Source organism: Antechinus flavipes, chromosome 5, assembly GCF_016432865.1.
Source record: "Antechinus flavipes isolate AdamAnt ecotype Samford, QLD, Australia chromosome 5, AdamAnt_v2, whole genome shotgun sequence".
Lineage (NCBI taxonomy): Eukaryota > Metazoa > Chordata > Mammalia > Dasyuromorphia > Dasyuridae > Antechinus > Antechinus flavipes.
The window spans coordinates 35,408,728-35,432,301 of record NC_067402.1 but is presented as its reverse complement, the minus strand read 5'-3'; the positions used below and the strand labels follow the sequence as shown (position 1 = coordinate 35,432,301).

The window sequence follows — 23,574 nt, the reverse complement described above, 5'->3', positions numbered from 1 at the left end:
CACACACACACACACACACACACACACCCTCCAGTTTGGAAAGTTCAGCTCTGGTCTAAAGACTCCAACTTCCCTCCTTTCTCTGGGGATGTTTATGGTTTTTGACCCTTGGAGAGGGAACCTACAAGAACCTCCCTTTTTTCTTGCTTTTGCCTGGATGGCAGGTTTGGCTCTGCGGGGGCTCTGTGGAAATCCTCCCCTGCTCCCGAGTGGGGCACGTCTACCGCAACCAGCCCCCCAGCACCTCCCCTGAGCAGGAAGGGGCCCTGAAGAACAAGATCCGGATCGTGGAGACCTGGCTGGGCTCTTTCAAGGACACCTTCTACCAGCACAGCCCTAAGGCCTTCTCTCTGAGCCAGGTAAGGAAAGCGGCCCTCCTGCACTGGGCCCTGCCGGGCTGCTTCTCATCCCCAACTCCCCAGCTGCAGAAAGGGGCCAGGAAGGGAGGGAGTCAGGGAGTGGGGAGGGGAGCCGCAGATACCCTACTGCCTTCGTTTGGGATGTCGTGGGATCTCAGGCCTCAAGAGGGTCACCAGGACCCTGCTGTCCTCCGCACATAAAACCTGGGGGGACAAGGAAGTCACACCGGGAGCAGGGCAGAGGTGAGACTCTGCTCTTTCTGACTCTTCCCCAAGCACACATTGTTTCTCATCCTGCCTTTAAGAGTCAGTTCCCTAGTTCAACTTCCCACTCAAGGAGAGAATTTCCACAGAAACAGCCGGCCTGGGAGTGAGCTCCTCCATCAATAAAGCAATCAGTCAGAAAGCATTTACTAAAAACACTTCCGTGCCAGGAATAAAAAGAAAAAGTGAAGCACTCAGATCTCTAATCGGCTCTGCTTGGATACCTAAAATGCTGGCCATTCAGCCGGGATAGCAAAGCCGCTGCGGCAATAATTCACGTTTATGTGGCCATTAAGATTTACAGCATCCTGTAACAACCTTGAGCAATAAATAGTACGGATAATAATATCTCCATTTTATAACAAGGAGACCGAATCTCATTGAGTCTTTGTGACTTGCTGGTGGTCACTGAGCCAGTAAATGTTGGTCAATGAGCATTTATTAAGCACCTACTATATGCCAGGCCCATGGGGCCAGAGCCTGGCTGTCATTAGAAGTTTCTGAAATCTGGGCAAGCCCACCCAAAAGGTGCCTCTCATTGTGCTGAGGGGTGAGGCTCAGAAACCCGAAAGACCCCTGGGGAGGTCAGGGATAGGAGAGAATAAGAGCTCACTCGGGGTCCAGTTGTGAAGGAGAGAGAGCAGGTCCCATGGGGCTTCATATTATAGCAAATTGCTCCGGCCACCTAGATCCTGAGAGGCACGTGGCGCAGCGGATGGAGCTGTCTCCGAGCCAGGATGGCCCATTCTGACTGTGACACTGGGCAAGTCACTTCCCCTCCCACTGACCTTGGGGACTCTAAGTTGCACAATTGCTACCAGCCCGAATTGGCAGAATAAGGAGGCCCCCTACACCCCTCGAACTACTGAACCACTGAACCAAAACAAAACAAAGTAGATGCTAAATTCCGTGGTTTCTTCTATCCTGCTTCTGTTTTCAGAGCCTTCAAAATTCTGTGCTCTGGGCCAAAACACCAGTGGCCCCACCCTAGTTATGGGTTGCCAAGAGAGTAGGATTCAAACCCTGGTCTCTAAACGTTAGCCCAGGGCTGTTTCCACTCAGTTCCCTAGCTGCTGATCAGTAACACCTTTTTTTGCCCGCTGCCGGCTCAGGGTAAGGAAGTACAGTGTTTGTTCTTGGGGCTCAGAGGGCATGAGCAGGCTAGCCTGCCAGACACCCGGGTTGTGGGCAGGATTCTGGCCCGGACTCTTCTTCCGGGTTTGGGAGTTTTTCCTTCAGGCACCCGAGTGTTACTGCTGAGCCAGACAGGCTGAGATGACATGCCTCTGGCAAACCCAGGAGGTTGGCATCGGCTTGCCACGCATTATCACTTAAATAATTTATAAAAGTGCCCATGCTTCCCTCAGCCTTGGGGGGAGAGGGCGCCCTGGTGACTGACATGAAGGGCTTCTGGTCAGAAACCGGCTGTGGGAGGGGGGATTGGGAGGAGGGCCCCGATCCTTGCAGCCAGACTGGCCCGCTTTAGGGAAATCCACTGCCGACTCTTCCAAGGCTGCTTGGTCAAAGGGCTTCTCTTGGTTTCTGCTCTGCCCCACCATGTTGCTCTCCTGCCCCCTCCCCCCCCCCTCCCAGGGACAGAAGCAGCCGCAGGGGATTTCAGAGATCACCCACCAGAGCCTTGCCCAGAACATGAGGGGACCAAGGACCTGGCATTTTTTTTTATTATAGCTTTTTATTTCCAAGTTATATGCGTGGGTAATTTTTCAGCATTGACAATTGCAAATCCTTTTGTTCCAATTTTTCCCCTCCTTCCCCCATCCCCTCCCCCAGATGGCAGGTTGACCAATACATGTTAAATATGTTGCAGTATAAGTTAAATATAATATAAGTATACATGTCCACACAGTTATTTTGCTGCACAAAGAGAATCGGACTCTGAAATAGTGTAGCATTAGCCTGTGAAGTATTTCCTTCACAAAAAAGTGCAGGCGGACAGAAATAGAGGGACTGGAAATTCTGTGGAGTGGATCTGACACTTTAAGAGACAAAGGGACTGCCCAAAGCCACACAGCTCGCCGTTCGCAGAACTGGCAGTTGGAGCCGGCTTCTGGTGAGAATCTCAGGGAGGTCCTGGGCCGAGAGACCGGAAGACTCGGGTTCGGGTGCCCCCTGAGCGAAGCCACTTTCCGCGGGCCCCACGAAGCTCTAAGCTGCACTGGGAGACAGATTCGGACACCTGGAGCTCTCCAGAGCAATGAGACCCTCACCCACCCCCGCCTCCCCCCCCGGAAATGAACCACTCGCCGCTGGCTCAAGCGAGGATCGTGGAGCGCATTTCATTCAACCCCCTCCCTTCAGGCCCCGGGACCGAGCTTGGGTCTGTGGCAGAATCTGAAGCCAGGCCCTCCCACTGCGCTTCCCCCCCCCCCATCCCCCACCCCCCAGGGCCGCCCCAGCCTCTGGGCCACGCGTCCCTCCCGCCCAGACCCAGATAACCAAGCTGCCCCGCCCCCTCCCCGGCCCCGCCAGCCTCGGGGCCGTCCGTCCCCTCCGGGCCGCTCGGAGGAGGCTCTGGGCACGCGGGAGCCGTGGGAAAGCCCCGGGGCAGGGCGGTCTCCCTGGGCAGCCTCCCCTTCTCCTCAGGAGGCTCTTTCTCTTTCACCTGCGCGAAGCCGGACAGTCCTGAGACGGTCACGTTAGTTTCCTTTCTGCAATCTCGCGCATTCATTCTCAAGGTGAAGGGAGCCCCCTGCTGGCCAGGAGGAAGAATGCATCTGAACACCGGGCTCTGGGGGCCTTCCTGCCCCCTCCTGCTGCCCTTCTGATCTTGCTCTCTTTCCCCACGGAACTCAGCGCTGGATGTTTGTCCTCATCCTCGTTGCCAGGAGGAGCAGCAGGAGGAGCCAGGGCCAGGGCTGCGGCTCTGGATTTATTTTATGGCTTCAGCCTTGGAGGCCTCTTTCTGGATGGGTCCCCAACCCTCCATGTCCCTGAAGAAAAAGGGAGAAGGGCCTCAGCTCCCTGCAAGCATGTTGGCTAGGTAGCCAGCAGACATGGCCAGACCCCCAGGGAGACATCCTCCTTTCTGCTGGGCCTCGGGTTCCCCAGGGGTTGGTACCTGATTCCGTATCTAGCCCTAACCCTGCTTCTAACTCCATATATCAGCTTCGTTTGGGATTCTCCAAAAGGGAAAGAACTCAGCCCTTGCAGAGGGCCCAGAGTTTATCTCCTTTCCCTGGATCACTGCAGTCCCTACAATGCCAGCCAAGGCAGGCCCCTGATCCCAGTCCCACCTGGTTCAGGAGCTCTTGCTGAGGTCCAGGACTTGCCCTTCCCAAGGCCCCACTACTTGCTGCTGATTCCCATGATTCCCTTGACTTGCCGGGGTTTGTCTCAGATCTCATTCCCGCCTCTGGCTCACTCCCTTTTTTAAAAGCCTAGTTTCAGGATATATCGGGCATTCTCAAAGTGGCCCTGAACTACTCGATTATTCTGCAAGCCAACAATTACTTAGCATCTGCTACGCGCCAGGCTCTGCAGTAAACACCAGGGATACAAAGAACAGCCAGACCGAGAACTCGGCCTTTCCCCGGCTATGCTATTCCTCTGGCACTAACTTGGCTTCCTGTGTTTCCCCTCCAGGCTGAGAAACAGGACTGCAGCGAACGGCTTCAGCTGAAGAAAAGGTTGGGTTGTAGGACCTTCCACTGGTTTCTAGCCAACCTCTCTCCAGAGTTATACCCTTCTGAACACAAGCCAGGATTCTCCGGAAAGGTAAGAACTGATCCCAGGGAAGGAGGAAGGACAAGTGAAATCTGTCCATTCATCCTTCAGTTACTAAGTGACTGCCAAGTACCGGAGACACAAAATCAAAAAATGAAGCAATCTCTACTCTCAAGGACTTTACAATCTATTAGGGGGAGATGTGTTTGTGGATACACAAAAAACAGGATGCAACAGGAAACAATACACACACTATGGAAAGGGGAAGTGACTGACCACTGAGAGAATGAGGAAAGGCCTCTTACAAGAGGCAGTCTTTGAAAAGAGGCTTGGAGAGAGTGAAGTGCTCCAAAAGGAGAGGGAGAGCAAGCTTCCGGAGGCAAGAGCTGAACAGAACCACTATGTTTCTATTGGTCTGCAATCACACAATTCTGAGCCAGGGGACTAGAGGGCATCTGAAAGGCCTTTCTTCTGATTCCTAGAACTACACTAGAGAGCTTTCCCAGAACTCTGTCTCCATCCTGGCTACTCTGGGGGCTCGGTGCTTTAACTGAAGCAGGGCTCCCACAGCAAGTTCAGAAGGAAGCCTCTCCAAGCCCTTCCACTTGATGTGGTTCTATGTCTGCGTCTTTCACAAGTCCATCCTCACCATGTCACCTAACACTCAGAGACTTTCCTCTGTTTTGTTCTGCTCTTGGTTACGCAGGAGTACTACGTAACAGGACCAACATCAATTGCCTGTCATTCTCACTACCTGCAAGGTGTGCCTCTTTCTGGCTCTCCATAGCCTTCTGTGTCTTTTACATAATTGTTAGCAGGCAAGTAACGTGATGTAGCCAATTTACACTTATCATGCTTCTTTCTATTTCTTTTGGTTACTTATCATTTGAATTCTCCTGAAATACTCGTGTTCATGATTTATAGCTTTCATTTTTGTCTCTGGTTTCCCAATGCCGGGCAATAGTAGATATTTCAAAGATAGTCTTCTTACTTGACTTGAGGCCATTTGAATCATCAAAATATTAATGTGAAAAGGTAGATTTCTGACCCAATAAGGGAGCAACCTAGAATTCTTGAAAGCTTGTGCAACTTGCCAGTCACAGCACAACATAATCACTGTTTTATTTTTCTCCCTTAACTGTGGGTTGACTTATTTCCTATATGTGTTGACTGTCCAAGACTGGGTGGGCATCCAGAGCATAATCAGGCTAAATGCATGGGCTGCCTGATTCAGCTAAACATCATAATCTGAGCAACGTGCACTTTTCATCCACTTTGCTTAGGAATGTGGATGGCTAGACCCATCTCTTTCATTTTCCTGGGGGTTTCACTGTAAAGTTTTTGTTGTGCAGCGTTCTGGAGCATGATACAAGTAGAAGAATGCTATATGCAATCAGAAAGTCCTGCCACTGATACAGAATCATTTTTCCAATGTCCTCGGGGTGGCCAACAAAAACTCACCACATTCGGATTCTGTTGCTTAATGTTTATCTTAATCATCCATGAGCCCTGTCCATGAAGGGGAGAGCCCATGCAGTCAGCTACTCTGTGCTCTGGGACCCCAGGTGCTTGTGCTTGTGAACTGGATTTTGTACCCCAGAATCTGCCCAGAACGAGGGAGGCGAAGTCCACGGCAGAGGGTTTCTGGGTCATTATTGACTTGGATGTCATTTCCACTTTTCAGCTCTACAACTCTGGCGTTGGCTCCTGTGCAGACTGTGCATCTGGAGGGGCACTTGGAGGAGGCCTGGTGACACTCTCTCCCTGCAGTGACAGCTGGCAGCAGCAGGTAAGGGGGCCACGGTTTCATCTGGATCGGCCAATGGCCGAGTGACGGAACCTCCCCGTTGGTGCCCCGTCATTTACTGCAGATCATGGGACACAGCTCTTTGGGGCCCTTATTTTAAAGCTGAATAAAGGCAGGTGAGCCAGAGGGATTCAGCTGAGGATCTCTGACAACGGGGCTCATTCTCCCGCCATGGCTTCTCTCTTTCCATGTGTCCTCACTTCCGCCTACACACCCAGAGTCCTGGTGCTTCAATGCAGGCCGAAATCTGCCCCCCATCTCCCACTATAAGGACTGACTTGTCCCCTGCTGTGCCCCAAGGGCAGACATTCTTCACTTGTCAGGGCTCCGGCACCAATAATAACAATGACATCTTTCATGTGAATTGAACTGTGGTGAGCTACAAAAACCCCTTCAGAAACACTGCCTTGTTTAATCCTCACAGCTACTCTCCTGCTCCACTATCCCCACCCCATCCCACTCATAGAAGTTGGGAAAATTATTCCCCTTTTACAGATGGACAAATTAAGACAATTAAGAAGTGAAGAACTCACCCCAAAACACATCTATTAAATGGAAGTCCTGCTGTGGGGACAGTGGGGACAACAGAAATGAACCTGTGGCTCAGAGTCAGAGGACATGGGTCAAAGCCCAATGGTCACTTCTCACCAATACGAGGGAGCTATTAAACTTCTTTGGGGCCCCAGGAAACGGAAGCTCCAGAGGGGCTCCAAAGTCCCTTTCGGTTCTGACTGTGAGCCTCTCACGTGTATCCTGGTCTCCCAATTCTTAACCAGGCTCCATTCACTTAAACCATTTGGGTTCTTCCTAGTCCACAGGCAAGCCAGCGAAGAGGTGATGAGAGTGTAAAACCTGACATCCACATAGCACTTCTTCAATGCATGTGCTCACCCTTACCACCTCCCCAGGAGGTCAGTATTATCCCCATTTTACAGGAGAGGAAACTGAGGTTCAGAAAGACCCAATGGTCTCACAAGGCTGCAGTGTCTAAATCGCAGCTATGCTAGGACTGTCATGGGACCTTTGGCAAGCACTCCCCATTTGGGCCTGTTCCCTCATTTGCAAAGTGAGCAAACTGGGGTAACTAACACTGGGGTCCTGCCTAGCTCTACATCTCAGGGCTCCTGGCCTTCAGCCACATAGAGGTGCATTTCATGGAATCCCAGCCATCCCATCCCTGGAAACAGAGGTTTGGAGATTATGTTAAAAATATGTGTGTGTGTGTGTGTGTGTGTGTGTGTGTATACAATCCCTCCCTTTTCTCCAACCCAGCAGTTTTTCAATTATGTCTGCCTCTTTATGAGGTTTTCTTGGCAAAGATGCTGGAGTGGTTGCCATTTCCTTCTCCAGCTCATTTTAAACATGAGGACACTGAGGCAAACTGACTTGCCCCGGGTCACACAGCTAGTGAGTGCTGGAGGCTGGATTTGAACTTCAGTCTCTCTAACTAAAGGCCCGGCACTCTACCCACTGCACCACCCAGCACCCTGACCCAGCAAGCCATTCTCTTAAAAAAAAGATAAAAAACAAAGAGGAAAAGGAGCCGTATAGAACTACCGGCTGCCTCCACTGTGGCAGCCCTGCTAATGGCCATGCTCTCCCTTGCAGCACCTGGAGTACACGGGCAAGAAGCAGATCAGCTGCGGAGAGCAGGCCCGGCTCTGCTTTGACGTGAACCAAGAAAATCAGGTGACTCTTCAGAACTGCACAGAGGAGACGCGCTCCTTCCAGAGGCAGCACTGGGAGGTCCAGGAGGTACGCGGGCAGCCCGGCCAGAGGCCGGCAGAGATGTGGCTGAGGGCTAGCTTGGGGGCTCTGCCCACTCGGGGCTTTTGGGAGGGACCATCTCGTGCCCTCTTTGTAGAACAGGTTAAGTTAGCACTCACCTCCTAGGAGTGTTTTGAGGATCAAATAAGAGAATATTTATAAAGTGCTGAGCATAGTCTAGTACATAGTACATAGCTAAATAAATGCTAGTTGTTATTTTCTGAGTTGCTCTCTGAAAGCTACATAGTAGTGACCAGTCCATTATAACTACTGATAAGCTCTTATTTTCCTTCTCCTAATTTTTTCCTTTAAAAATTATTTATTTTTTATTATTTTTTGAAAATTTGAGTTCCAAATTTTCTTCTTTCCTGCAGTCCCTCCATCACTCATTAAGAAAGCAAGCAATGATTTCATAATAACAACTTAACAGGTATTCATTAAGCATTTATTATGTATTAGGCAAAAAACATTCCCCGACCACAAAGTGGCCAGATTCTATAATGGGGAATATATGTAAACAATTATGTACATACAAGACACATACAGGGCAAACCGGAGGTAGTTTCTGAGAAAAAGCACTAATCTTGGGGGTTGAGGGGGAATGGATAGGCGGAGTTTTCTTGTTAAAGGTCAGATCTTAGCTGGGACTTGAATGAAGCCAGGAGCCACAGGGCAGAATCTGATTTTTTTTTTTTTTGTAGGAAATACAAGTAGGAAATTTGGAGAAGACTATATCAATTTATTACAGGGATCTTAGAAAAATAAGCTATTGTTTTTGTTTTTTTTTTTTGGGGGGGGGGCGGGATTGTGAGGCAACTGGGGTTAAGTAACTTGCCCAGGGTCACACAGCTAAGAAGTATTAAGTTTCTGAAGCTAAATTCGGACTCAGGTTCTCCTACTCCAGGGCCAATGCTCTATACATTGAGCCATCCAGCTGCCTCCCCCTCCTCCCCCAACCCCCCATAAGCTATTATTGATTAAGCTTCCCAAGAAATAAAGAAATCCCTTTTGGAGGCTGAATCAGCTGAATGAAAGGAATAGAGAAAATGTCACAATGTCAGTAGAAAGAGTACTTTGGTGGTTGAGAGCACGTGTCTTATCTGCATCTCTAATTAACTGGAAACCTCCATTAACCAGGACCATGTCATCAATGACAATATCCATAATGAGCCCTCTCTAATCCTGAAGAGCTTTCTTAGTCATCCCAGGAATTGGGTTCAGAAACGTTTTAGTCCTCTGCAAAAGAGGGAGAACTCAGGGCCTAAAGAGAAGATGGCGGGCTCAGAAAGCCAGGAGATAGAGCTGAAGAAGCAGAGTTCCAGACAAGGCAGACAAAATACCCAGCTGGGGAACAGTGTGTCTCGTTTGTTGGACCAGAATCTTCTAATAACTACAACACTGACCAGGCCAAATCAGAGTTTATGGTATTTCATATTTTGTTCACGGTTAGTGTAATTGTGTCCTTTCACCGCTTTGATCACAAAGCAATATAGCTGAGTAGGGAGGATCCTGGACTTAATAGCTGTGTAATCCCTAGCCAGTCACTTAACCTGCGCCTGCCTCCATTTCCTCACCTAGAAAGTGAGCAAGTCTAAGGTCCAGTTCTGAATCTAGGGTGATAATCTGACAATGAGGAAAATGAAATCTCATTGAATGGTTTTACAAAAAGAAAGAACCTGGAGGAAAGCGCCACTTCACAAGACGGGTGCTTTGCAGTTTTCCCTATTTACTTTTCTGCATTGAACTTGTCTCTTTTGGTTTCTCAGTGTTCAGCACGGGGCCTGGCACACTGCACGGGCTTCGTGTTTTTTGACTGACTAGATAACAGATGTTAACAGACAGTTGATAACATTCTGGGATACAGGAGCCATGTTTTGGTCTTTGGGTCCCTGGGGCCTAGCACGTGGCAGACACACAATGCGTGCTTACTGAATGGATCAATGATCAATCTTTTTTTCTAGAATGGAATGATTGTCCACATCCTTTCTGGGAAATGCATAGAAGCTGTAGAGAGTGACCATGAGAAGAATCTGTCCTTGCAATTGTGTGACGGGAAAGCCACCCAGGTGTGGAGGTTTGACCGCATCCACGCCGTGGATCAGCGGTGAGCTGCGGAAACCAGACAGAAACCTGCCTTCGTGTATGGTCTCCCAGGACCTCAAAACAGCCCAGGCTTTAGAGGAAAAGCTGCCTTGGTCCCAGCTCTCGGGTGGCTTGGAGGATATCAGCAAGATGCAGTGCAAAGAGCTTGGAGTCACAAAACCGAGGTTTACACCCCAGCTCTATCATTTCTTGTCCATGGGAAATTGACCATGGCACTTCCTTCTTTGGGCCTCAGTCTCCTCATCTGTAAAATGCAAAAGTTGGAGAATATAGTGTCTGAGGTCCCTTCCAATTCTTAATCTAACATCAATTCTAGCTGCTTAAGAGGATCAACAGTCTTCACTGTGAGAAAATGAATGTATGGACAGGTACCGAGCTCTTCCTTCAGCTGTCAGGATGAAAAGACCGTCCTACCTTAAAACTACTTTCTTCACCTCTGACATGAGAAAGGAACTCGAACATCTTTGGCCATGTCTATATAGACCTTAGCTTAAAAAGGCCAAGGTCTCCCACTGTGAACGGGGCCTTCTCAAGCCATCCTGATGTACCTCTAGCCACTGAACCCAGATGGCTCTGGAGGGGAAAGTGAGGCAGATGACCTTGCACGGTCCTCTCTCATTTAAATCCAACTCATGGTCATTATGTCATGGCCCTCTTTGGGAACATAGGAGAAACAACAATCATGAAATGAAGTGAAAGAGAAAATGTTTTGTACAGTGAATTGCCTTCCTGGTCAAATATCACAGAGTAAATCTCTTTACCTCTTTTGGTCTCCCATTACTGTACAATGGGTATATATACAGGTGTGTGTGTGTGTGTGTGTATGTATGTGTATATATATGCACACACCTATATGTATAGTCTTAGGACAACTAAGAATGGGGTTCCAATCCTGCTTCTGACACCTAGGCAAATCACTTTACTCTTCAGGACCCCAGACAGACACACTCATAATATGATGGTGGTAGCCAGGGGTAGTGGCCCCAAAGGCAGGAAGACCTGAGTTACAGCTAGCTATTATCAGCCTCAGGACCCTGACTTGTAACCTGTCAATGCCTCCAAGGTCCCGAACAGTTGCTGATCTGCATTTGTCAAGGGAGTTTTCTAACCAGCCGTTCCCTATGCCAATGAAATCATGTCTGAATCTACATCAAAAAAAAAAAAAAGTATAGTTGGTTACAAAATCCTAATCCTACTCTTTGGGGTATGATGGACACACATAGAGAGGAGAATTGCTGATGACCAAGCACTGATTCATTCTCCTTAACTAGAAAAGAGTGGAACTCTTGAGGACTTGGGCTGGAGAGAAGTAGGAATAGACACTGGTAGAAGTTCTCAAAGGAGCAGGTGGGTTCCCCTCATATAGGCAGGAAGTTGGCCATATTTGGCAGGGGGTCATGGGATCTGCTGAACTAGAATGGTTGTTAAATAGGAGGCACTTAATAAATGCTGATTTATTCATTGGGAAATCTTTCCTCCATGTGACAATGTACAAATTTTGCTTAGATATGTAGCTAGATTATCCTCCTTCTTCAAAAGCATTATGCCTCCTTGAATGAAATGATCCCTCTCCCTAAAATGGAGCACTACTCCCATATTCTCAGACCGTGAACGTCTGAATTTGAAAACATCCCCCAAAATGTCCCTCTTCTGCAAGGAGTGAATGAATTTAATGTATTTCAAAGGAGTAAAACCAAGTAGATTATAATGGGTTTGATGAACTACACTACTCTTGACTTCTGTCATGTGGGCACATTACTTTTCCAATATATGGTAAGTATTCAAACCATTTCTTCTTCCTTGTATTATTTCCAGATGGCCTTCTTTTATTTAAAAAAGGAAAGATCATTTCACAACTAATGCCTTTTCCTGACTTCAGATTTATCTTGATTTAAAAGAAATCCTCAAATTCTCAGCAACATTTCCAAAAATTGAGTGTTAAAAGATGGTAGGAAAAATTCTCTAACAACTACTATGTAGAAGATGGTCAAAGGTAAAGAATAAAAGAAAAAAAAAGATCTCTAACTTTTACATGATTTTTACTATTGGTATTTAATATGTTTGCACCACAAATTGCTGGCTTAAATTAATATAAAGAAATAAAGTTTATTTCAATTGTATTTTGTGGCTAACGGTAATAAAAGAGGATACCAGTGGTTTATTTGGTAGAAAAGGAATGCTTCTTGGTCCATTCTGTTTAACTAATACCTTGACATTATTTTTAAACAGAGATAAATGGTCTTCAATCAGAACATGATAGGTGCTTATACTATCTTTAAAAAAAAAAAAAATCAAACAATAATTTGAAGCCCAGAAGGGTTTCTGGTTCATTGTTGCTATCAGCGTTGACCTGGGCTCCCCTTAATTTGTCAATAAATAGGGTTTTTCTTTACTGAGCTCTCTATATCATTCAGAAGGCCTCAAGAAAATTCAATGGCCAGTAAAAAAGGATCAGACAAATTTCATTGGTCACCTCTCTACAAATGTCAATCATAATACAAGTTATGTATTTAAGTGGTTCTTTAAAAATGTGGTTTATTTAGAACTGCTTTGCTTTCATAAAACTAGTTAGGTTTTATGCAAAATTTTAGTGTCAAGATGAAGAGCAAATATTGAAGGCATATAACAAAGATGACTTTGAGGTGGAGGGAAGGACAAATTCTGGGAAATGAGGAAAAAGATTAGGAGAGGAGAGAGACAAGGAGAAAGGAAGGGAGAGAAAGAAAGGGGGGTGGGATCCAGTGATCATAAGCAAGTGGTTCAATCAAAAGGATCCAAGGCCAGTGCTTAGGGTTATGCTTCTGATTTCACAAGGATGATGCAAATTCACCAAACCTGGATATTCTTGTAAAATTTGTCAGTATCTTATTGCTCTTCCAAGCCTGACATTCCAGATTGATTAAGCCTTTACTCTTTTTTTTTTTTTTAATAACTTTTTATTTACAAGATATATGCATGGATAATTTTTCAGCATTGACCCTTGCAAAACCTTCTTTTTCAACTTTTCCCCTCCCTTCCCCCCCACCCCCTCCTCTTGATGGCAGGTAGTCCAATACATATGAAATATGTTAGAGTATATGTTGAATACAATATATATATATACATGTCCAAACAGTTATTTTGCTGCACAAGAAAAATCGGACTTAGAAATAAGGTAAAAAGAAGGAAATCAAAAATGCAGATGGACAAAAACAGAGGGATTGGAAATGGTATGTGATGGTTCACACTCATTTCCCAGAGTTCTTTCGCTGGGTGTAGCTGGTTCTCTTCATTGTTGAACAAATGGAACTGATTTGGTTCATCTCATTGTTGAAGAGAGCCACATCTGTCAGAATTGATCATCATATAGTATTGTTGTTAAAGTATATAATGATCTGGTCCTGCTCATTTCACTCAGCATCAGTTCATGTAAGTCTTTCCAGGCCTTTCTGAAATCATCCTGCTGGTCATTTCTTACGGGACAATAATATTCTATAACATTCATATACCATAATTTACTCAGCCATTCTCCAACTGATGGGCATCTATTCAGTTTCCAGTTTCTGGCCACTACAAAAAGGGCTGCCACAAATATTCTTGCACATACAGGTCCCTTTCCCTTCTTTAGTATCTCTTTGGGGTATAAGCCCAGCAGAAACACTGCTGAATCAAAGGGTATGCACATACCCTTTTTGATAACTTTTTGAGCATAGTTCCAAACTGTTCTCCAGAATGGCTGGATGTATTCACAATTCCACCAACAATGTATCAGTGTCCCAGTTTTCCCACTTCCTCTCCAACATTCAGCATTGTCTTTCCCTGCCATCCTAGACAATCTCTCAGAGTTGTCTTAATTTGCATTTCTCTGATTAATAATGATTTGGAGCATCTTTTCATATAAGCTTTACTCTTTATCCAGTAATGAGATCCTCCTCACACTACCAAGATGGCACCACTTTTGAGGTGCCATTGAAAACATGTCACATAGTCATTTCTAAACTTCAGCTAGGCCCTCAATCCTAGGGAGACATTCTCTTATTCAATTCTACCTCTATCACACTTTCTGCAGAAATTATTCTTGCTTTAAATGCCCAACATGAAACTCTCCATCTCTTCTCTGAGCAGATAACCTGCTCAGCATCTACTAACTACTATATGCTAAGACTAGTTTCTCAAACCTGCTCCCCCCCTCTTTTCCAGCTTTTACCAAGGTTTTTTTTTAAACTTCAAAAAAAATTATAAGTATCTGACTCCAGTACCTCCATACTCTTTTCTATACCACAGTTATCACTGGAAGAGAGTAGGCTCAAAACTCAGTGCAATTCTTATGTAACGTGGGGTCCCACTAAATTTACATCCGGATGGTGCATAATTCTGATTAGTCCATCTCTGCCACTGCGGACCTGGCTTTTGGTCACTCTCAAGGGTGACTCTGTGCTACTTGGGACATCCATGCTGTACTGGCTACAAACGTGAATGGACTCAAACACCAGAGTGCCAGGGAGCCCTCCCGAGCTTTCAAAACTCACAAGGTTGGTGAGTTCATTCCTCCACCTGTGACAGGACAGAACAAATGCAGAAGCCAAACAGTGAGACCTGGTACTCTGGACCACGTGACCTCACAAGGGAGAAGGTCCTAAGTAATCTTTCCCCCTATGACAGGGTCTCTCACCAGACAGTGAGCACAGCTATCAAAAAGATGCAAAAGATGCTTTCTTTCCCCAATATCCATGTGCATCTACTGAAATGTGTTTCTGTTCTCGATTATATCTCCAACCCAAACTGCCAACCTCTGTGGTAAGAGCCTCTGAAAAAGCACAGAGGTAAATGTCTGAAACATAAGAGTATATGAAGGGGAAAAATGTGCAATTAGGCCTGAAAGGTTGGTTGGGGATAGATTTGGGAAGAGCTCCACTGCCAGTTTGGATTTTATCCTGGAGGCAAGAGACAGCCATGGAAGATTTTCGAGGTGGAGTGAGCAGTGATACGGAAGACTGTCCTGGAAAATCCAAAACTGCTTATATAACATTGGTTATATGAACCCTATTAATTCCAAATGCAATTTTAAAAAGTCTCAAGACAGTACATAAGAGTGGTCAATATTATGGAGAGGTTGTCTGCTTATTGGCAATACCCAGAAGCAATTTGAAACTTCCTGAATGGGGTCTGTGCCAGGACTGATAAACAAAAGGCTGGGGGTGGGGAGACATAGAAAGGATTTGTTCAAGATGAGATAATAAAGTTCAAAAACCTAGATTTTGCTGGTAGGGGTAGGACAAAGACACAGATACACATAATACAAAGCGTAGGGATGTGGGAACTACAGTCCAGGTTGGGGGGAGGGGGGAAGGGGAGGAGGAAGAAGAGGGGAGCTGTGGTCCACACCCAACAATGGGTGTGGAAAAAGCCTGGTGTTCTTGGCTTGAGCAATTTCATCACTGACTGTAGTTTTGCCACATGGCATGTGGTTTTTTTGTGGTAGTTATTTGCCTACACAAGCATGAATCTGATTTGTTTTCTATAAAGAAGGCTTGACAATCTAAATTTGGTAATTGTTAACACTCCAAACTAGTCATTAACCATCTGTCCACCCCCCTGGTAATTCCCCTGCAGTTGTTACTGGATTCAGTATTGTTTCTATTCCTAAATTTGTGGGGAGTGATGCTATGGGGTTCCCGGCAGTCTGTCAACATTTATGGAGGGCTTGTTGTGTGAAACTCAACCAAACCCAGCCTTGTTGTGAGGGAGTGGAATGTCATAAAGGAAGAAGAGCAGCCATATTCTGGTCCCCCCCCCCCAAAAAAAAAAAAAAAAAACTATACTTCTACTTTGAGAATAAACACATACATTTCAATCAAAAATACTTACTAAGTTATTTAGATTGGTCTGTGAGGCCCTTCTCTCCAAAGCAAGGGAGATGAGAAAGACATTCACTGAAATAGCCAGTGACCAGTAAGTCTATAAGGCCTATTAAGTTGCCAACTGAATTCTGCCAACCCAGGTGTACCTTCTTATCCCATTTACTTACGACTGGCACATTCCTCATTTTGTGGTGTTTATGACTACCCAAAATGGGTGTTTTGTGGGGTATCTTAAGATCCCTCTAGCTTTAGAGCAGATCCTCTACAGGGTACTAAATGTCGGTCATCCCTGGACCACATCCTATTTTCCATTTTTATATTTGTTTACCCTGTGTTTTGATCATTCACATCATCAGGGCAAAAGGCAAGGGATCACATAGTGGTCAAGGGTATTCCCCACTTAACAGAGGATATCCAGCACCCAGTCCAAAGGAAAAAGGATTTCTTATAGATGAAATCTTCCCAATGCTCCTGACATCATACTCACTGGATGAGCCCTAAAACTTTGCAATCTCCTAAACTGGATTTATAAAAATTTATGAAGTTCACTCTGATTTTCCACATAGGAAAAATCAAACATTTAACAAAAATGCTGACTGCCTTGAATTTGTGGTCTCAGGACAAAAATGATTTGCTTTCCCAGAATTTACTTTTGTGCTGTTGTTCTGCTAAGAATTTCTCTAGCATTCTCTATGGTACTAACTCTGCTGTGCTCTAGTGTTCAACAAATACAGATTTAAATTCTGCAAGCAAAATGGAGATTTAAAACATTTTGCACGGATGGAAGAACATTTTAAACCCATTTTCTTTTAAAAGTCCCTTTTTACATGCCTTTACCAAGAAATCATTTTCAAAATTATTTCCTAATCAAATATGTAATTATGAGCAATTTGCTTTGTGGGAAATAATGATGAATTTTCAGCTACCAAAAAAAAAAAAAAAAAAAAGCCCTCTAATTACTCACACCTGCAGATGCTGTCACTTATTGTGAGCTATAAAACCGGTGCTTGAATTCTCCAATTGAGAAATGGTCAAAGGATGTGAACAGACAATTTTCAGATGAAGAAATTAAAACCATTTCTAATCACATGAGAAGGTGCTCTAAATCACTACTGATTAAGAGAAATACAAATTAAGACAACTCTGAGATACCACTGCACACCTCTCAGATTGGCTAAGATGACAGGAAAAGACAATGACGAATATTGGAGGGGATGTGGAAAAACTGGGACACTAATACATTGTTGGTGGAACTGTGAACAGATCTAGCCATTCTGGAGAGCAGTTTGGAACTATGCTTATCAAATCGTGCACACCCTTTGACCCAGCAGCCTTTCTACTGGGCTTATATCCCAAAGAGGTCTTAAAGGAGAATAAGGGACCCATATGTGCAAAAATATTTGTAGCAGTGCTTTTTGTGGTGGCAAGAAACTGGAAACTGAGTGGATACCCATCACTTGGAGAATGGCTGAATAAGTTATGGTGTGTGAATATTATGGAATATTATTGTTCTGTAAGAAACGACCAGTAAGATGATTTTAGAAAGACCTGGAGAGCTTTCACAAACTGATTCTAAGTGAAATGAGCAGAACCAGGAGATCATTATACATAGCAAGAAGATTATATGAAGATCAATTCTGATGAATGTGACTCTTTCCAACAACAAGATGATTGATGCCAGTTCCAATGATTTTGTGATGGAGAGCCATCTACACCCAGAAAGGGAGTTGTGGGAACTGAGTGTGGATCACATCGTAACATTCTCACTCTTTTTGTTATTGTTCACTTGCAGTTTGTTTTCTTATTAATTTACTTTTTTTGATTTGATTTTTCTTGTGCAGCAAGAGAACTGTATAATTTGTTTATACATATTGGATTTAACATAAAAAAAAATACTCATTGCTTATGGAGGATAAACCAAAATAATAAAAACAACAATTAAAAAAACAAAAACAAAACAATCAAACAACAACAAAAAAAGATGCTTAGATAAGCTGGAAAATTCAACTACTTGCTTAAATCAAGGATTACACCCAAATCAGGTCCAGGCTGGAGTTTTTCTTCCTTGTGCAATTACAGCCCATCCTGTTTTTTGAAGGGTTTGCATAAGCAAATGTTCCCAGGTGTGAGAGCATATGCATATCAAGAAGGTTCTATTAAAAACGTGTGGCTCTAGATTTTCTCTTTAATTTTGCTAGACATCAGTAACTATAAATGCCTGTGAAGGGAGAACAGGGCTTACCTGTAATCAAAGAAAAAGCAGTATAGAAAATTACCATATTATCACTGCAACAACTAGTTTGATGAAACAGGCATTTCATCATAGATCTGGAATGAATCTCGAGAGAGGTCATTTAGTTCCATTCATTTTAAAGATAAGGAACTTCCGCTCAGAGAGGTTATGAGACAGGATTCCAAATGACATGGCAGTGCTGGGCCCTGAATCCAGGTCCTTTCATTTGATCTAAAACATTACTGAAAAGAAAAAATCAGTGAAATCTATTAATTGGGAAAAAAAAAATGGTTGCGATAAAGAAATATTATACAACAAGAAATGAGTATGAGGAATTCAGAGAAACACTGAAAGAGTATGAGTGATGTGATAAATAAGGAGGCACAAATAATCAGATATGTTTAAAACAGTGGAAGTGGAAAGATTCCTTAGTAACTACAATGTCCCTTGCAACAGATAGCTTTCTATCCTCCCCAGACAGAAAGAAGTCTGTCTGCTTTATCAGACAAGGTTCCTTATTTTATTACATATTTTTGCTTCATTCTTTCTTTCTCTTTTCTCCGTATAGGAGTAGGAAAAGACATGTTCTAAAAAAGCATCCATAAAGCTTCTTTTTAAAGTCAATGAAAACAATCAAGCTGTTTTGCATTTAGACAAACACACTTTATTGCACAATACGGTCTTGGTATAATATTGGAGTTGAGACAGTGATAGCATTTGCTTTACAGGTTAAATCATAGTGAGAAAAGCACTGGCACCATGTAACCAAATATACCAGGGATCCGACATTTCAACGGCCTAATGGAGGCTATTAAGAAGAGACAGTCATCATCGATGGATCTTAGTATACATAACATTTTAAATTCACTGATTATCTTGAGTGTTGATGAAAAGGTTCAAATTCTAAAAAGAACAATGATACATAGGACATTAAGTACTTTCATTCCATTCAAAAGAACATTCTGACATTCAATTAGATTCCATTTAAATAGCCATGACTCAAATGCAAGTAGCATAAACAGAACTCAAATCCAAATTCTCTCTCCCAATGAAAATTTTCCACTCAAGTTGGCTTGGGCATTGCCCAGAGTCACACAACCAAGTGCCAAGAAACCTGAACCCAGATCACTCTCTCTCTAAAGCTTGTTTTTTATGCATTATGCCATACATTTAGACATTATATAAATGCCAGTTGTTATTACTGAGACTACTAATCCAATGTAATTTTTCAAAAACAACACAGAACATTAAGTTCAGTTATCAAAACAGTATTTCCTGAAGAGAGGTGAAGACTACTCTTCTGGGCAAGGGCAGGGAGGATAGGAGGATAATGAAAATCCATGAATTTAGAGGGAAGTCAAACTCCTTACACAGTATGCTCCTCATCAATGACGACGTGTGTGCCTAGGTGATACCTGCATGAGTGCATTTTTTTAAATTAAAATTAAAAATTTTCACTTTCAAAAACAAAGTTTAATTTGCTCTGAATATCTGAGTTCAATTTGGTTCGGATCAGCAAATTAATGTCACTCTTCCTAAATCTGTCGTCACAGAATCAGGAATGGTTACAAGATGGATTAGAGTTCAGAGCCCATCTAAAGCAACCTGCTCATTTTACACATGAAGAATCTAAGGCTTAGATGGATTTTAAATCTTATCCAAATGTCACATAGCTAATTAGTAACCAAACTAAAACAATAATCCAAGTCTCTTAACTGGATGGTGCACTATACACATTGCTTCCCTAAATCTCTGTTTAGAAATCTTACTCCTAAGGCATGACGTCCCCCACCCACTGGGATACTGGATGCAAATGGGTAAAATGGTCAGAGTACTCTGAAGTTGTTTTGGAGATTAAATTTTCTAAGTCTACTTACAAAGATGCTCATATTGACACGGATACAGAAGAATAAAATACATCAGTGACACGATTAAGAAAATGTTGTGAGCAAAGTCCTTTGAAAACTACCAACTGTTACACAATGTGAATTATTATCATTACAGTGCCTGTGAAATAAAATTCCAAAGTTCATGCCACTGCATTCTATTGCTCTGTTCTGGCTAAACTCTCAAAATGAGGTGAAGCCCAACAGCCACTTAGAAATGACAAAAATGAATCTCTCCATAATTCAGACAGCGGATGCCATTTACCCCCTGCAGCCTCTGCTCTGCCCACCAGGCTCCTGGGCCTGTCCTGTAGCATCCATTAATCCATGACTGCTGTGAATCATTTCATAGGATTTAATTTATGGTTTTTTATGACCTTTTTCATGATATCTATTAAGATGTTTAATTTTTTAACTGCCAAGTGCCCCCTTTCCTCTGGCAAATGGAGAACTGCTTATTGCCTACTAGAGAATCTATATGCACTTTTATACATAGTTATATTCATAATTGAGGCCCCCACCCACCCACTGGTTGGGATCTTTGTGTAATAGGAATGGCCTTATCCCTCCCTCACAGGATATATAGAAATATATAGATTTTTCTTGCGTAAAGCTAAGGGAAGAAGCTACAAATACACCTACCAGAGGGCCCTTGGTCCTCACTGCCTAAAGTTGTCCTTCACCAACAGCCAGGCAAACAGACAAGGCAGCTCTTCCAGGGAAAGACACAAGCCTGTATTTCTAATATCCTGGAGGTGCCTTGTAACTGCTTCTCACTTTGTTTTAACCTCTAAAACCAGTCAAAAAGATCTCTCCAGTTTTAACTTTGCAGGAAGTGTCTACCTCAGGTCAAACGACCCCATCACAGGTAAGAGTCACCACATCCCCTTTGTTAGGGGGAGGCCTGACCCATGACCCTTATTCCTCGTGACCAGCTATAACTCGAAGATTCCCACAGGAAGGAAGCAGAGACAATGGATAACATCCTCCTTTCCCCTCCTCCCCCATAACCATCCTTGACTCATGCTACAGATGGGAGATAGTTCTGAACAAAAAAAGGGAAAGCTGGAAAGCCATCTTCAGAGCTGCCACCCCATCATACCAATCTGGCTACTGCAGCAGCCTCACCCTGTCTCTAGCCCTTTTCAGGCCCCAGCCAGCTCCAATGCATCTCATCTGCATACTCCTTCCTCACTGCAGAATTTCTCCGGGTCACACGATGAGCCCTCCGCCCACTGCTGCAGCTAGTGGCCATAGCAGGCTAGCAGCAGGGGGCAGAGCTAGAGCTGACAGTAGCTTGGCCACTGCTCAAGAGCTGCAAATGCAAACAAGAAAGTGACTAGAAGGGATTCTAAAGAAGAAATGAATGACCAAGAATTTCTCATTATTAGGCGACTGGAAACTGGTTATGTGTGAAAAAAACAATCCTGCACTTGGACTTTTTTCCCATGGTTCAGACCCTCAAATGTCTTGCCCAAGGCTGTGGACAGTCACTTCATGGCACTGTGATTTATCACAAATTCAGCAACTGTTCATGTTGTCCAAGCTTCTCTTCCTGCAGGATTCACGGGCTCAAGCAGCTTCTTCGTCTTCTCCCTTTGCACTCACTACAAATTTTGCATTAAAGTGCCTGTCGTCGATACAGTAACAGCAGAGGTAGCCGAGACCTACAAAAATGTCAACAGACTGGACAATCCATTTCTCCCGGCAGCTCATTCTAGTCTGAGTCAGTGCAGATTCTCCTTTTGTCCAAGCCACCACGGGTGTTCAAGGCCGGCTTTGCTTTTGTATGAGACTGTGTCCCATGCAGCGAGGGGGCTCCTCCCTGCATCAAATGCCATTTCCATATTTCTAGAACAGTTACATTCCTTTGCACTCCATGGAACCGAGTGCCTCAGACACACAACTTTTAGTTCATCGTCCCTTGGTCTTACTAACTTTGTGTATACCTTGTAGGACTGGCAGGCAGAAAAGGAACGTGCACATGTTTTAATTTAAATATGGGTATGCACAGCACATCTAACAGCAACAAAATATCTACTTTGGCAAGCCACTTTGTCTAATTGCAGAAGTCAATACCAAAATAACTTTTTAGTCATCAATGCATGTTTGCTAACTTAGTATTCACAGGGAAGATGATTCACGCCTTTCATGAGCTGTGGATTTTCCAATTTCCCCACAAATGACTCTAATTTCTCACTACTATCATCACTACAGCAAAGACCATCCACATGTCTTTTTATCTCCCTCTCTCCTCAGAGAACTTTTAGGACTACTAGGATCTAACTTGGCTGAAATTCACATACATGGCACCTGCCTTGAATATGTCCTTACTAGTACTGTCATCCAGAACGGGTCTCATTCACATTTTAAAGATGATCATCAGCAATGGATATGGTTAATGGAGACGCTTCACCTTTTTTACATGCAGTGGACACAATGTTGTAATGGTATCAAAATACACAAAGCCACCTTCCTTGGTGCAATTACACTGGCTTTTACTTTTAGAAAATGATCAGACAGAGAGACACCATTGGCTCTGGTTTGGAATAATCAACTGGTTCACTTCCTGACTCAACAGGGGTTGCGCCTTTCATTTTCTTCCCTTTGGTCACTACTTTATTCTTATCATCAAGCCCCAAAGCTTGCCTTTTTATGCTCCTCTTAGTTTTGAGAAAACATGACATGAGAATTCCAAGGTCTCTTGCAATTTCGCACTGAGTTTTGTTTCTAGTATCTAAGACACAGAAGACTTTTATCCTCTGAGGATAAAGATCACTTATTTTCCTCTTCATATCCATTGCTTTTACTTAATGAAGTTAGGATATGACAGAAAACAAGAAGACAATGCACACACCTAATCCTATTACAATCCAGCTACAGACAAGATTTTTACTGTTGAAGCCAATTAAATGAGCATCAGTGACTACTACTAATTGCGGAGGTAGATGACACTTTGGAAAAGAGAAATATCAAAGTTAACAGGTTTTATCATATAAATTATAAGATCTTTCGCTGATCTGAAATTCTTCTTCTTTTGAATTCCAGAAAATGAAAAATTTTGATTGATATTAAGACTCAAGTTCAATTGTAAAAATCTAGGTTTGTCCCTTCTGTCAATTGAGTTCTTTATTTTCAAGATTAATGTGGCAATTGATGTAAAGAAGCTTTGCTTTGCAATACACTGCAAGCAAGCAAAAACAAAAAAACCAAAATCCTCTCTTGTTATTCAGAAGTATTCAGTATCACATTTAATATCCACCTGGGCACATCCTTTGGTTATTTGGTATAAATTAGGTTTTCAAAGCTTTCTTCAGCATTTAACTAACTCTTTGCTGGTCGAAGGAACAGAGACTGTTTCCCCACACATAAATTGATCCTAAGAAAGAGAGACAATAGCATTAACCAATAAGTATTCAAACCACTTTTTGTTCAATATTTTTCAATACTATCAATTTTAGGTTTTCTATTAAATATTATTCTATTAATTAATCAATTTGTAGCACTCATTAAAATGCAAATCCATGTTAAATTAGTCCCCCATTCCCAAATTTAAAATGAACATTTAATTTCATATTTTATATTTTTTGGGGAAAACACAGAAAAATTAAACATCTGCATCTTTTATTTC

The 23,574-nt window shown here is 43.6% G+C and overlaps 2 protein-coding genes across 4 annotated transcripts in view; one reads left to right on the top strand and one right to left on the bottom strand.

The window, feature by feature from the left end:
* GALNT15 (polypeptide N-acetylgalactosaminyltransferase 15) overlaps positions 1-12,157 on the top strand; it is a 36,927-nt gene extending 24,770 nt beyond the window's left edge. The window contains exons 6-10 of one of the 2 annotated variants that reach the window (XM_051961447.1): positions 165-359; positions 4,227-4,358; positions 5,992-6,096; positions 7,723-7,869; positions 9,843-12,157. In XM_051961447.1, the coding sequence (XP_051817407.1) occupies positions 165-359; positions 4,227-4,358; positions 5,992-6,096; positions 7,723-7,869; positions 9,843-9,989 (726 nt within the window). In that variant the 3' untranslated portion in view covers positions 9,990-12,157. Of the gene's footprint in view, positions 1-164; positions 360-1,312; positions 2,209-4,226; positions 4,359-5,991; positions 6,097-7,722; positions 7,870-9,842 lie in introns of those variants that run through there. The other variant, XM_051961449.1, reaches the window with a different exon arrangement.
* DPH3 (diphthamide biosynthesis 3) overlaps positions 2,288-23,574 on the bottom strand; it is a 36,004-nt gene continuing 14,717 nt past the window's right edge. The window contains exons 3-4 of one of the 2 annotated variants that reach the window (XR_007947660.1): positions 23,206-23,322; positions 2,288-3,574 (exon numbers count right to left, since the gene is read on the bottom strand). Coding sequence is in view for 1 of the 2 variants with exons in the window: in XM_051961452.1 (XP_051817412.1) it covers positions 23,257-23,322 (66 nt within the window). In the remaining variant the exon portion in view is untranslated. Of the gene's footprint in view, positions 3,575-18,698; positions 23,323-23,574 lie in introns of those variants that run through there. The other variant, XM_051961452.1, reaches the window with a different exon arrangement.